At 45.4% G+C, this 15,518-nt stretch overlaps 2 protein-coding genes across 4 annotated transcripts in view; both read left to right on the forward strand.

The window, feature by feature from the left end:
• The window catches only part of Ttc28 (tetratricopeptide repeat domain 28), a 477,926-nt gene that overhangs the window by 305,388 nt on the left and 157,020 nt on the right, over nt 1-15,518 (forward strand). The window lies entirely within an intron of this gene.
• Nucleotides 14,043-14,709, forward strand: LOC130870952 (60S ribosomal protein L15-like). The gene has a single exon (XM_057763935.1). The coding sequence runs from the start codon at nt 14,095-14,097 to the stop codon at nt 14,707-14,709; it is 615 nt and encodes a 204-aa protein (XP_057619918.1). The 5' UTR covers nt 14,043-14,094.

Raw genomic sequence — 15,518 nt, forward strand, 5'->3', positions numbered from 1 at the left:
TGTTTCCGTGGTGATGACTGAAGTCTCCTCTTTAAAGCAGCTTTAAGCTCTGGCTCTACCATTTAATAGCCTCAGATTCAGTCTTTCCATCCATAAAATTGGAAAAATAGTAGCACTGTTCATAGTAGCCAAAGTAATGGTTCAACTTAAGTGATCATCAACAGGTGAATGATTAAAGAAAATTGTATATACATGGAGTATTATCAGGCATTAAAAATGAGTGAGATTCTGTCATTTATGGTAACACGAATGGAACTGGATGGAGGACATTAACAGGAATTAGAGACACACAGTTCTGTCTGTTCTCATCTAAGAAGTCGATTCCATGGAAGTCCAAGAAGCGTGATCACTAGAGCCTAGCATGGACATGAGGGGCACGGGGGAAGCATGTCATTGGTTCAGAGGTGCAACTGGCTAGGAGAAATCACTCTGACACTCCATGGCATATTCAGGTAACTGCAAATGGCAACAGGTAATGAGAAGGTTTTAGATACTCCCAAATAAAGTCATGATTAGTGGGTAACAGACATGCCAGTTACACTGATCTGTTCTTGTACATTGAATCCATGTATTGAAATATCATGCTGTACTATATAAATATGCACAATTATATGTTAATAAACTGTTTCTTTTATTTTCTTTTTGAAAATAATTTATTTCTTTTTATTTTATGTACATTGGTGTGTATGTCTGTGTGAGAGTGTTGGGTCTCCTGAAAGTGGACTTATAGACAGTTGTGAGCTGCCATATAGGTGCTTGGAATTGAACCAGGGTCCTCTGGTAGAACAGTCAGTGTTCTTAGACAGGATCTCTATGTAGCTCTGGCTGTCCTGGAACTCACTATGAAAATCAGGCTGGCCTCAAACTCACAAGAGATCCCCCAGTCTCTGCCTCTTGAGTGTTGGGATTAAAAGTTTGCACCACTATGTCTGTCTTACCCATTTTTTTAAGAACTGAGAAATTATTAATATGTCCCTTCTTTATAGAATTGGCCTAAGGATAAAGTGAAATCATTTGTGCATACTAATAAGTAGTAATGCAAGGGGCAAAGGAGATAGCATAATCGGTAGACAAGGACCCGAGTTCTAGCTCCAGAACTCACGTAAAAAAGCCAGAACTGGGACTGGAAAAGCTGCTCAGTAGTAAAGAAGACCCGAGTTCAGTTCCCAAACACCCATATTGGGCAACTCACTCTAGCTCTAGGGGATTTGACACTGTCTTCTGACCTCTGTGGGCACCTGCACTTATATCCTCATACCAACACACACATACACACACACACTTAAAAAACAAATCAAGCCTCTTTTTAAAAGCTTGGCATGCTGCCAGGTACTTGTAACCCCAGTGGTGAGGCTCCCTGGACTGAACAACCTGCTAAGCCTACTTGGAGAGCTTTGACAGCTGAGATGTTCCTATGACCTCCATGTACATTCACACACATGTGTATAAGCACCCACCCATACACACGTGAATCTGCACACATAAATAGTAAGAATAGATATTGTTGTAGTTATTAATAAGAGCACTATATAATCTTTGAACTGGTTTTAGCTTTATGTTAAACATAGTTGCCAGTCTGGATTTTTTCTGTCTTTTGGGTTTGGTTTGGTTTGGGTTATGGGATGGGGGTTCTGTTTCTTTGTTTCATGCATTTCATGCTGGTTTCAAACTGACTATGTAGCTAAGGATCACCTTGAACTCCTCCTTCTCCTTCAGCCCCCGCTTCCCAAACCCTGGGATTGTAGGTAGGTGCCACCATGCCCTACAAGCTTGTGATTTTTTTATTCCCATAAAAACTGTTAAAATAGTAATTCAGTTTTATGCATCTTCAAAAGAAAAAAAATTTCTAAACGTTATCCAGACATGAAAGAAAAGCTCCTATGAATACAAGCATGTTGTTTGAGGAGCAACTTTGCACACTGTGAAAATGAAGCCTGGTCCAGCTTTTTTTTTTTTTTTAAGCAAGCGCTAATGGCGTTTGAATGATAACCACTCTCTCTCCTAATACATAATGTTATCACTTGAGCCTATTTTGCTCGTAGGCACAGCATAGGTCCCATCACGAGTAGGCCCCTGCAGTAGCCCTCCTTCTAGGTGCGTGTGGATGGGCTGCGAGATCCCTTTCACTTCACTGAGCTGTGAAATTGACACCAAATTGTACTGTTAGCCTGTTTCTGAGGAGTTTGTTACACTGGATGGTCTCTTCTTGCTTGCACAGTACATGAAAAAAGAGGACAAGATAAAAATGTCCATAAATGAACATGAGCAAGAAAATTTAGATGTAATTTATAATGAATTAAAAATATTGAATAATGTATAAGAACCCTGCAAGCAGAGGTGTAACCGTTCTGAGCAGGCAGCCAGTGCTTGAGGAAGAAGAATGCAGCATTCTAGTTCTCTGCCAACACCCTTCCCAATTTTAGGTTGCCTGCCCTGTGGCTTGCTAGCAAGGGGACAGTCACATGAGGTCCTCCAGAGGCACAGTGATGAGTCCATGTTGTGCTGTTTGTGTGGGCCTCTTCTCGCCACAGTTAACTCACACATCACCTTCTTTCTGACTAGAAAGGCAAGGAGCCCCCACCCCGCTCATCTGAGAGGAGGTGATGGAGATGATTGTGGTTAGGTAGACTGTGAACCTCCTGAGCAAGAGTGCAGGTGTGCAACTGTGTGGACCGGGCCCCCTCTCCACGTTCTGAACAGGCACCCCATTCCCATCTGTTCTTCTTCCCTGCTAAAACCTCCTAGCTTCTTGCTGTGATTCTTGGCCTACTTTTATTTCTTATTTTACTCTCTGAAATGAGAGTATACTTGACAATAATTGACATCTAAGTCACCGTATCTAAGAACAATTATTAACTGGTTTTTTTCTTCTCACGTCTAAAACATGAGTTCAAATGGCTAGCCTTCTTCCCCCATCTGTGTCTCTGGTAACTGCCATACAATAGATGTTCAGTAAACATTTGTTAAATGAGCAACTACAGGGAAGCGTGCCTGTGTCTCTGTCTCTGCCACCCTTTTGCACCCAGCTCCTCCTCACTTCATTGCATCCTGCTGTCCTGTGTCCTGACCCCACCCACTTGTGTAGCCCTGAGTTAACAGTTTTCTACATTCCCTCAAACTCCAGCCTGAAGCCCCTTGTGCTTCCACAGAGCGCCTTTTCCTTTTCTGCCTCTCTGGTGTGTAGCACCTGAGGGGAGCATCAAGACGGGTACAACATGAGAGAACGGCTCACTGTGCTCTCCACAGTAGGCTCCATCTTAATTTCCAATCTATTGTAAATTCTTATTATATAAAATGTGAGAAAAATTGAAGAGTTCAATACATAACCCTCTTTATTATATTAGATATAAAGTTACTATCCAGTTGCATTTTTTGATGTTGCTACTCTTCAGTTTTGGTATAGTTATATACCTGATCTATGGAATATTTGTCTCACTGTAACAGTCTACGTGGTTTGGGAAGTGGTGTACTAGGTCCCATGGGTAGAATATGATGTCAGTCTGGCCTGTCATTACTATTCCTAGACTGTTACTATGTTGTTGGTCACAGAGGTTAACTAAAATTAAAATTTGTCCCATGTACTAGGTCCCATGGGTAGAATATGATGTCAGTCTGGCCTGTCATTACTATTCCTAGACTGTTACTATGTTGTTGGTCACAGAGGTTAACTAAAATTGAAATTCGTCCCATTTGATTGGTACCAGTAACTGGTTGGCTAAAGAGAAAATCATCTGGAGTAGGAATCATAGCAGAGACACGCAATGTTCCTATGTATTATATTAGCTAGAACAAGCATGACCAGCTGGTGCTGTGACCTTCTGGTGCCAGGTCACTGCCCTCAGCTGACCCTAGCCCATAGGTTTCCATGCTCCTCTTCATGTTAACTAAACCTGCTTACATTCCATTTTCTTCAGTAGGTGCAAGGATTGAGTTCATGTTTACAAAGAAATCTAAGGGCTGGATTTGTGAAGATTTTCATGAGATTTTTTTTCAGTATTTTATAGTCATCACACATATATTGAATTCATTTTGCTCTTGCTGTCTTTCTAAAGCTTTTCGACCCAGGTCTTCTGTACGTGCTTGTGTTTATCAGCTTTTGTTGCATTATGTAATTGCCGTAAAAGCCAACTGGGACCTGAGCATGTTTGGCAGATTCTTGGCAAGTACACCTCTCAGTGCACTGAGAGGAATGTGGGGCCAGGATTGGGGGAGGGTACACTACGGTTCCAGATAGTAGTGCGGTCTGTGAAACCAGCGTCATGTTTCCTGGGGCTGGAGAGCAGACGCTAACCTGAGTTTCTGGGAAGATCCCTGAAGATGGTTTCTCTGGTGCCTTTTGATCAGTCAGTGATTCTCGTCTTCTAAGAGCAAGTTTGCAGCTTCCAGGAGACTCCAGGTCACATTTGAGGGCCCCTTTTTTTCCCCATTCTATGGCGGATTAAAGTGCGCCCTTCATACTTCACCTAGCCGTTTCAATCATCAAAATGACTTTGAACTCCCCATCCCTGCCTTACCTCCCTGTGCTTGGATTCCAGGTGTGTATCTCCACGTCCGTATACACAGCACTAGAGATGGAACCCTAGACCTCCTGTATGTCAGGCAAGCAGTCCGCTAGCCAAGCTACATTCTCAAGGCCCAAGAGCCTCTCCTTCTTTGTGTATAATCACATAACAGTTCCCAATTCTTTTGATAATGTTAGTTCCATGTCTCTGTCTGCCTTTAGTTTCATTATCACTTACTCACTCACAGAACCTTGTGTCTAAAGCAAGCCAAGAGGCAGGCAGCCAGTCTGTGAGATGTCTTATTTTTCCACAATTATTTTCCACTAACTAGTGTTTGTTCCACTAACAGGACTGTTGCAGGGTGCCTTCCCCCAAACACACTCAACCATCATCCCGGCCCACCTGCTTCACCATATAGATTTGCTTCCCATGTATTTTTGACTTTGCTTTTGAGAGTAAAAACTTTACCCCTAAAAACTTCAGTTTGATTTTAAGGATAGTCTCTTATGTAACCATAATACAATTATCAAATTCAGGGTTTTTAAAATGCATTCCTGGGGAACAAATTCAGGGACTAATGGTTCATCCAGAGACTCAGAACTCTTCAGAGCACGGAGGTAAGTGGCTGTGCACGCTACTGTAGTGGCTTCCTCTTTCCAAAGCCCAGGGAGCATCATGGAATAGGAGTCGAAAAGAATGTTAGGGCCAGAGGATACCAAGGAGTGCTGGGAAACTCTGACTCCTGGATACTGTGTGACTGTCGCACACGTGAGTCCATAGCAGCTGTGGTTATTCGCTCAAGATGAAGCCAGTTAAAAATTCCAACATGGATTGGGGAGGAGCTCTCAAGGCCTGGCTACGGAGGAGCTTTTGCCAGTTGATGGCTGCTGGAAGGTGAGAGTCACTGTTCTCTGGGGACACAGTCACTAACAGGTTGCCCGTGTCCCAGTGAGTGGTCCCACACCTATGGGCAGCACCAATCAGCAGTTTATGATTTTTTTTTAAAGGAACATGAAGTTGGGGGGAGCTGTGTCGGGGGAACTGAAAGGGCAGAGTAGGGATGTAGATAAATCAAAGCATATTGTATACATCTGTGAAATCTTCAAACAGCAAATGTTCTTTAAAGCAAGAATCTAAAATACAGAAAAATATCACTTCTCTCAGATGTTATATATCTAACACTGGTGATATTTGTGGTCACCAAAAAAAGTGGGGATTTTTTTGTTTGATTGATTGTTTTTGTTGTTTGCATTTAGAAAAAATTCGGGGCAGGTACTCTGCTTCTGAGCTACACTCCAATCAAATCTCGGGAAGTTGCTATCAATTGCCCCAGTAACATTTTCTTGAAGCACAAGTTCCAATCCAAGATCGTATATTTTGCATTTGATTTTCATGTCTCAGCTTCTGTCCTTGAGTAAACAGTTCTTTAGCCTTCCTTGACCTTGCACATTTTCATAGACTGTGCTTCCATTGTATGACTTTCTCCATGCATTTCAGGAATGCCACAGTGGAAGTGGGGTGGGGTTTTGGTGGATGATCACATCAGAAGCGGAGGCTGTCGTCAGTGAGGTGAACCAGTACATGGTTCAGAGCGGCAGACTAGGCCTGCTGACTTGGCAGAACTGGTGCTAATGTAACATTTGGGAAAGGCTGTGCTGGAGGCTGAATGTGAAGTGTCCTCGCAGGCTCGTGGGTTTGAATACTTGGTCTCAAGCTGGTGGCACGGTTGGGAGAGGATATGGAAGCTTTGGGATGAAGAAGGCAGCTAGGGCTGGGCCTGAGGAACCTCTGTATGGAGATCCTTTGAGATGTGACTGCTCAACAATCAGTGTACATCTGTTAGTTGATATTTATCAAAAACAGACTTTCCCCCTGCCATTTAGTCACATATATAACTGCATGGGTCCTCATTCTTGGATGTTACTAACTTGATTATTTTGGGTTTGGAATGAAGCCTTCACATGGCTCTTGTGTCCCTGTGAACAAGTCTCCATTGTTCTTTGGGTATTTCTTTACTCCCTGGTGCAAAAAGATGTTCCAGATTCATGGGCTGGTCTCTATCTAGGCCTCCACATGAGCTGTTTCCTTCTAGGAGAAACAGAGTTCAGAAATGAGGCGCGCTTATTGCTAAGGAGGTGTCAGCATTTTGAGAATCCTCTCTGGAAGCTAAACCAGTCAACTCTATGGGTGTGTATGCGTGTCTGGTATATACATGCACAGATACATACAAAGAGATGCCTGTTACTATGTATACACTCCCAGATACACACACTTAATATGTGGATCTATAGCTTGGGCCTCCCTCCCCCTCCCTGGCTGACCTATAGCCTTTTCTGGATTTAATCACATTTAAAACTGGGTATGAAACATTTAGTCCCCGCAGATGCCTCTGTTGCCAAATTTCCTTCCAGCTCCCTCCTCTCCTCCAACAGTGAGAAACCTGCCTTTCTGTCATCTCGATGTCCTTTCTCAGTCCTGTAATATACACAAAGTAGCTGGAGAAATACTAATTTAGAAGACTATAAAAACAAACTTCCCAGCTGGAGTTCAGTATTGTTTAGGGTTGTTTTTGTGTTTGTCTGAGAACAAGTCATCAAAACACTAGGTTCCAGAGCTTCGTGGCTCAGCTCCCATTCTCTGGTATGATTGTGCTATTCATTCAAAATGCAGACAGACTCCTTTCTCTGTCTTTTAGGGACCAAAGGCCAGGGATGCTGCCAAGCAGCCCACAGTACTGCAACTGGCACTATGACAAGCAGATGTGGGCCCTTGAAGTCAGTAGTGCCTGGGGAAAGCAGACCTAGAGAAGGGAAGCCTCTTTCCCAAGGCCTCGCCATGCTCTCAGGCTCTGGGCTCAAGTTAATCAGTATCATTGATGTTATTCCATCTTGGTGACCCATAACTTGGCTGCAGTCCCCTGCTCCTCAAGCACTCCTGTGACACCCGACTGGATTTTCTGGAGGAGAAACCTGTCTGCACTCCCCTGGCTCCCTGGCCTCCTGCTAGTCCATATCAAGGCATTAGCAGCCGGTTAATGTTGTTGTCTTAATGGCTTTCTACCGCTGTGAAGAAACACCGGGGCAGAAGTAACTTACAACAGGAGGCATTTAATTGGGGCTTGCTCACAGTTTCAGAGGGTGAGTCCATGATCACCGTGGTGGAAAGGATGGCAACAGGCAGGCAGACAGGGTGCCAGGGTAGGAGCTGAGAGCTTACATCTGATCCACAAGCAAAAAACAAGGTTGTGGGCAGGCACAGGAACTGGAACTAACTGGAATGGTGTGGGCTTTTGGAATCTCAAAGCCCACCCCCAGTGACCACACCTCCTCCCACAAAGCTCCCAAGCAGGTAGCCTGTGGAATTGAGCATTCTGGGGCCATTCACATTCAGAATAGCAGCTGTTTGGGTCGTATCTTTACCCTGGCCTTTATAGTGCTCAGCAGAGTCTGTAACAGGAATTAGGCCCTTTTCCTCCTGCCAGTTTCTGTCTGTGTTGGTTACTTTTCTCATAGCTGTGACAACACTTGACAGAAGCAACACAATGGAGGACAGGTTTATTCTGGCCAAGGTTTAGCAGAGTCAGTCCATCATGGCAAAGAAAGCAGGATAGCAGGAGTAAGCAAGAGCTTGCTTGATACATGGCTTCTCACAAGGCACCAAGCAGAAGCAGAGAGCTGGGGCCGGAAGTGGAACCAGGCCATCACCCTCAAGATCCAACCCTAGTCACCTGTGTCAGCTGCTGTTCCACTTCCTCCCAGACAGCACCACCTGCTGGGAACCAAGTGTTCAAACACATGAGCCCATGGGGATGCTTCCCATCCAGGCCCTAACCCCACCTTTCCTTTCCAGAGATGCTAAGTTGTGTCTACTCTGATTTCAGCTGTGTGGTTGCTGAGGGATGACTTCCAATCTGTATTTTATCTAGCTTTTATCTGATATAATGGAATTATCTCAGCTTTATATACCTTTGTCGCTTTCAAATCACTATTAACATCTTAAGTTCCTGATAGCCACATGTGGTTTCTGGCTTCTATACTGGATAGAGGTCAAAGCATAACTGTCATTGTCCTTGTTCTACTGTTCCCTGTGACAGGCAGGCAGCAGACAGGGGAGGGTAAAGTGGAAGACAAGTGAAGTCCTGTCTCAGTTACAATGGAACAAGCACACGCTGGTGTCCCCCATTGGGAACAACTGCTGTACTGGTCATCCTCTACGAAGAGATGCATTTTACGTGATGTGCGGCAAGTAGGGCAGGACTGTGAGTCCTGAGATGGGGACACTGGCTCCATCTGGAGGCACATTTCGCCTCTCAGTGTTGGTAGAATGTCACTGGACTAAGGAAACATGGGTCATAGCTGGGAGGATTTGGAGTATTTAGAATTTCTAGGTCAGAGACAGGAAAGAACAACAGAGAAAATGACCACTATCGATGTATGTGTGGTCCCCTTTAGGCTTTGAGGAGCGTTAGCTGGAGTTGGGTTCCACTGGTTTTCATGAATCTAGACAGCGGACCATTACCATGCCAAAGGATAACCACCTGGCAGAAGAGCAAGCACCAACCAGAACTGCTGGGGGCCAGCCTGAAAGGTCCAAGGTGTCTAGGGGAGATCCTAGTCATCTTCTCTGGGAAGGACCAATCCTAACAAACTCAAACAAGGCTTGAAATCAATACCCTGGTCTGCACAAAATTCAGACACTAGACTTCATATACAAACCCTTTGGAAGAGCTGTTATAAATATGGCCATAGATTTAAAAAAAACTTAATACAAAGAAGAAAGAAATAGAAGCCATAATTAACTTCTAGGTTAGAAAAAAAAGACAGTTTGAGAAATGTAGAATTTTCCAAATGTAAAAGATTAGGCCCAGAGAGATCAAGGGCCCTAAAGATGCATTAGTGGAAGCCGTCCAAACTGAAGCCAGGGTGAAGAGGCCAAGGAGGTGCAAGAGAAATCTGGGAGTCTATTCGACACGGTCAGGTGCTCTAACAGACATTTCCAGCAGTAGTAATTAAGGTATTGCCTAGTTATGAGAAAAACACAGGGAATATCAGTGAACTCTGTTACTGGGTGTCAGTTTCTCCTTGGTTCTTGCCTCTTGAAGCAAAGAATTCAGCCAAGAGCTACAGACTAAACAGGCACTTACTCGGCAAAGTAAAGCCTAGCTCAGAGAGTGACTGGAGTGGGTTGGCCTGAGATGGGAGTAATAGCCTGCAGGGTTTTGTGTTTTGGATTTTGAAAACATTTATGTAGTATCTCCAGCTCATAGAGTCACTGTTGGATTCCTCCAATGCCACACTATCGTGCCCTCTCCATGGCCAAGATACCCCTGTGTTTTTTCCTTCCCACCCTTATTAGGATGTTGTCAGAGGTGGCTGGAGTCTGAAGGCCCATCATGACAGAGGCAGGGTTGGAGGGGGTGTTTAAAAGCCAGTAGAAGAGATACAAGGAAGCACTTTAAAGGTGCAGAGAGTTATGGGGGAGCCCTTTCCAAGGTTCTCATCGGGGTCATGGTCCTCAGCTTCATCAAAACTCCATAGGTACTCATCAGCTTGTTGAGGTTCCTTCTTCCCTTGCTGATGATCATCCTACTTACTTTTCAGAGTCCTTGAACTTGTTGTGGTCTTTCAAAATGATTCCAGAAGCTTTCTTGTTCCCTACCTTGACCTGAGGCCAACACTTTAAAGAGCTAAGCATGCCTTCTTTCGGGTTTACTATATTGTACTTAGAATGAGCCACCAAAGCCCCATCCCTAGAACTTCCACTGATATGTACTCTAGATCTGTGGCAGCTTCTTGGTCACCCAAAACTCTGCCTTTTATTGGCCCTTGACTTTGGAAGACTGCAGATAACCCTAATGTCTCTTCCTTCCTACATCCCATTCACCAGCATACAAGATGTATCTAATATCCTGACATCATTGCAGATTCCTTTCCTTGGAATTGCTCCTGAAGCCCCGTTCTAAGACTAGTGGTCCAGCCCAACATGCAGTCAGATGGACCGTGAGTGGCAGGGGAGTGATGCCTGATGTGGAGGCAGGTTCACCATGAATATCTAACACAGGAATCAGACCTTGTGCAAATGTGGGAGTGGCCAAGGGTCCCAGCTAGCCCTCCAAAGGTTCCCAACCCAAGCTTGCTGAAGAGCCTGCATGCAGACCCAGGACCCAGAGTTTGTGGGGTGGGTGTGTGGAGAGGATGCTGCCTCCCTCTAGCTGCTGGTCAGCAGGATGTGGGGGAGAGAGGCATCCATTGTGAGTTCATTCTTATTTTTCATTGGGAATTCATTCGTATGGACAGTTCCAGGGATGGATCTAATCGCATCTCTCCTGAAGGTTGGCCAGGTTTTCTCCATTCACGTTCATGGCATCTCTGCCTCTGCCTGAGATGCTGCCAGCACGTGTGCGTTTCTTCTGGGCTCACGCTCTGTCCCATTGTTCACGCATAACGATGAAATCTGTTTTCTTTACAGCTTCAAAGTCTCCTTCACCCTTTCCTTTCTTGACGGTGTCTCACTCTGTGCCAAGCCTGGCCTCAGTCTGGTGCTCCTCCTGTCTTACTCTCCTGAGTGCTGGGTTGCGAGCACACCACTAACCTGGTGAGAAATGGCCGCATTTAAACTGCACTCTTGCCTCGTGATAGCCAAAGGCCTCGCGTACAGCAGTGCTTCACCTTGATCATAAAAAATTAGTCTAGAGATGACAGTCAAGATCTAGAGCCTTTGTTCCTGTTGAGCTGCCGAGGAGGACAGAGGGTCTTCTGGAGACCAGGCACCGATGCCAGGATGGATGTCACTCCTTCATTCCTTCCTTGACCTCTTGATCTTTTAGAGGTGAAAGAGAGGGCAAGAGAGGGCAATAGAGTTAGAGAAAAAAGAGAATAGTATAAGAATAACTGGAAATTCAGTCCCAGCCAGACTAAGAAAAATGATACAGCACTTGTGTTAGCTCCAGGCTTCTCTCCGTAGGCTGCTCATATCTCCTGTGGGCCTTTTCTAACTGAATGTGATTAACCCTCCTAATTCTGCCTATCACAAAAGCTTGTGCCTGGGAGCTCTCAGAGCAGCCTACTCCTCAGAGACAGTGTGCGGGATCACAGCTCAGGTTGTAAGTTCACATCTGTAAGTTCACGGTCCACTGGAGGAACTCAGTGTTGTAATTCCAGGTTAGAAGTAAATTCTATTTTTTCAAATGCTTCCTTAGTGTACCTCCTAGTCTGGAGATTTTGTTCACTGCCTGTGGATAGCACCTTAGCTCCTCTGTGACTGTGCTGCTTCAGTCCCAAGATGAAGCCAGCTCTGTGCAGAGGGAACCAGACCTTGACGGCTCTTCCTGCCTGACTGTCTTAGTGGATTCTCCGTTGTCATTTAGCCAGTGATGTATCGAGCTGAAGAGTGTACATTAGTTATGGTCCTTTGTTTTCTTGTAGCAAATACATCTCATGACTCTAATGTCATTACTAGAGAATTTATAATGCCTGAATAGTGTTTGGGAGATATATATTTGTCTGGGAAACCAACCCAAGTGGTCTTTAAAAAAAAATCACCATTTAATGTTATTTTTCACTATTTCACTAGCTGTGTAATGGACAGATATTAACAACTTTATTAAACAATATGGTGGTATTCTAAAAGAGTGTATAAATAGCTCAGCAGTAAAAATGTGTGTATTTTGTTAGATGTAGAAATGTGTCCCTATAGTGGATAACAATGAAAATAATTAAAATATAAGCAAAACTAAGTGATAGATAATACAGGGCTCCACCAAAAGCGATGAAGTGGGGTCTGGAGATATGGCTAAGTGTATAAAGAGTTCACTGTGCTAACATGAGGAGTGGAGTTTAAATCTTAGTGCCCATGAAAAAAAACAGGTTATGTTGGTATATACCCCTAGCCCCAGTGCTTGGGGGCAATGACAAGCATATCTGGGGGGCTTGCTGACAAGTTAGTCTAGCCAAAGTGATGGCCCTTCATTCAGTGGGAGAGCCTGTCTCAATAAAAAGGCTGACAGTGACAGCGGACGCCGAGTCTCTCCTTTCTCTGGCTTCCGCATGCTTGCACAGTGTACACACTGAAGCATTGATGCTTAAGTTAAATGTGGCATTAATAATTATAAATAAAAATGGTAATATAATTCAGAACTAAATTTTAAGAGTAAAAGGCATAGCCAGTTGAACCTGACTGAAGAATACAGCTACGACCCTGTGCTGAGTCCTAGCCTTCTCACGGTAACTCGGGCCTCTCCAGTCCTGCCTCTGCTTGGGCTCTTTAGATTTCCAGAAACAGGATGCATGTCAAGAGTGCAGGGCTTTGTGCAGGAGGCCAATGCACTTTGGGCAGATGTTCCAGTATCCCCAGGCCTCTGCCGCTGAGGGACGCTGGGTCTGATAAACAACCCCATCCCAGTGACTGCCCCGCCCTCTCTTAAAATACATTTTCCTAGGGCTAGCTCTTCCTCACTGTGCCCCTCCTGCTTTTCATTCTGTTTACCAGCTTGCATTCCTTAAAACAGATTAATCTTCTTGGTTGAAACCTTTTCGTCATTCTAGAAGTGGGAAACTAGTTATTCAGTAGGCGAGCTGCCCTGCAGGTGAGTGTCCAGCCTGGGCCCCACAGCTGTGACTGTCGGGGACACTGTGGTAGGTAGGTTCTCTGCAAGGGTGACATGAGGAAGCAGTGTTCTGAAAAGGAGCTGTAGCCAGGCATTCTCCACCGTTGCTCTGTCTGACACAGGAAGACCGACACCTGTTTGAGAAAAATGACTTCTCTTTCTAGTTCTCTCATAGATCCTTTTTCAGAAGCGCTGGCCTGCTGTTCACCCGTATGTGCAAACTCAAGTAAATATTGAAGCTTGGTGTCAGGTCAGCAACAGATGTCACATCGGCCATATGTTGGTTCTTTGTTTCACACAAATTAACCATTTCTCATTCATGCTTCACCCTTATCAAACTTGTAGTAATCGTATGGTTAGATGCATAAATGACCTGATGTAACTTTGATTCTTTACAAATAAATGTCTTCCTTCTAGATATTGGTTTCTATGGGTTTTCTTAATGGCCGTGCTTGGCCTTTTAGAGCTGAGCTCTTGGCGGCTCCCCCGTCAGCCATGTGTAAGCAACTCACATTCCACAGTGCCCCTTAGGACTTGTAAGACGACCTGAGCAGAGCTGTTCCCAGCTGTGATCGCAGACATCAGTCACTCCTGCAGAGGGTTGACTTGTGACTCCAGTGGGACTTAGAGATGCAAGCTGTGCATTTGACTTCTGCAGAGACTTCGGCTTAAAGCTGAGGACTCTGGATGTATTTCCTGCCTTCGCTTCAAAACTAACAACAGCAATAACAAAACCACAGGCTTGGGTGTTCTGGCCACCTTGCGTTGCCTTGCCCTTGTATTATTGAAGCATTTAACATTTTGCTTTGTCGTTTTCTCACCTCTCTCTGTACTGGCACCATCCTGACTCCCTGCTCACTCACGCCCTCCTTCCTCTCTCTGCCAGTCAGTAGTTACGGCATGAAAAGAATGTTGAGGAGCCACAAAAGGGATTGTGGGAGAAAGGCTTCTTCCTTTCCTCTGGCGGCGGCCATCAGGTGAGCCAAGATGGGCGCGTACAAGTACATCCAGGAGCTGTGGCGGAAGAAGCAGTCGGACGTGATGCGCTTCCTGCTGAGGGTCCGCTGCTGGCAGTACCGCCAGCTGTCCGCGCTGCACCGGGCTCCCCGCCCCACCCGGCCCGACAAAGCGCGGAGGCTGGGCTACAAGGCCAAGCAAGGTTACGTCATATACAGGATTCGCGTCCGCCGTGGTGGCCGCAAACGCCCGGTGCCCAAAGGTGCGACCTACGGCAAGCCTGTCCATCATGGTGTGAACCAGCTAAAGTTTGCCCGAAGCCTCCAGTCTGTTGCTGAGGAGAGAGCTGGACGCCACTGTGGGGCTCTGAGAGTCCTGAATTCTTACTGGGTTGGTGAAGATTCCACATACAAATTTTTTGAGGTTATCCTCATCGATCCATTCCATAAAGCTATCAGAAGAAACCCTGACACCCAATGGATCACCACACCGGTCCACAAGCACAGAGAGATGCGCGGGCTGACATCTGCAGGCCGCAAGAGCCGTGGCCTTGGAAAGGGCCACAGGTTCCACCACACTATTGGTGGCTCTCGCCGTGCAGCCTGGAGAAGGCGCAACACTCTGCAGCTCCACCGTTACCGCTGATACACGTAATGTTTGTACAATTCATACCCAATAAACAATGGAGGACCGTCAAAAAAAAAAAAAAGAATGTTGAAAGACCATCTAGAGTTGTCAACATTAGAGCAGTCTGACTATGTGCAAGCGATGCTCGTTGGGGGTATGATTTGTGTTTATTGCAGTGTGCATCACAAAATGCTTGGCGTGTTTTCCTTGTGTAAGTGTCCCACATAGCATATACAACGCTCCTCCTTAGACCTTTTCTTTTTGGAAAAAAAAAATAACTCATACACTGAATTGAATAATTCCATGAGGTCATTTCTCTTGGCTGAGGAAGGTTAAAATCCTGGGACTGGAATGATTAGAATGCGGTGGTTTATAGTGTGGGAAGCTCTCCCTGCCTGACTACAGCTAGCACTTGACTAATGTTCAGGTCCTTCCTATCTGGCAACACAGGGGATACTGCCAAGGCAAAATGTCCCACTTCTGCTAAACCCCACCCAGGCTTTTGCTGTGTCCCCAAACATCAGTGTAGTGTGGGAACAGACCCTCGTGGGTCTTGGCATGTGAAGGTGAGGCTTGCTCTCCTGTGTCACTCAGGAACAGAAGGTCTGCCTTTCAGGCTGGCGAGACTTGTTCCTCAGTTACTGTTGCTGTTGAATAGCCAAGTACCTGCCTAGGAATGTGCCTGTGTTTGATCCTCAGTGTGGGGATGGATGGGGGGCAGTTAAAGTGGGCATTTCATGTTGAACAATAAGAAGACAAAGCACCCCACCCAGCTTGTGCCATGGTACAACCTGCACTGCGGCCACCTGTGGAGGGGTCCTCGTACT

Source organism: Chionomys nivalis, chromosome 3, assembly GCF_950005125.1.
Source record: "Chionomys nivalis chromosome 3, mChiNiv1.1, whole genome shotgun sequence".
Lineage (NCBI taxonomy): Eukaryota > Metazoa > Chordata > Mammalia > Rodentia > Cricetidae > Chionomys > Chionomys nivalis.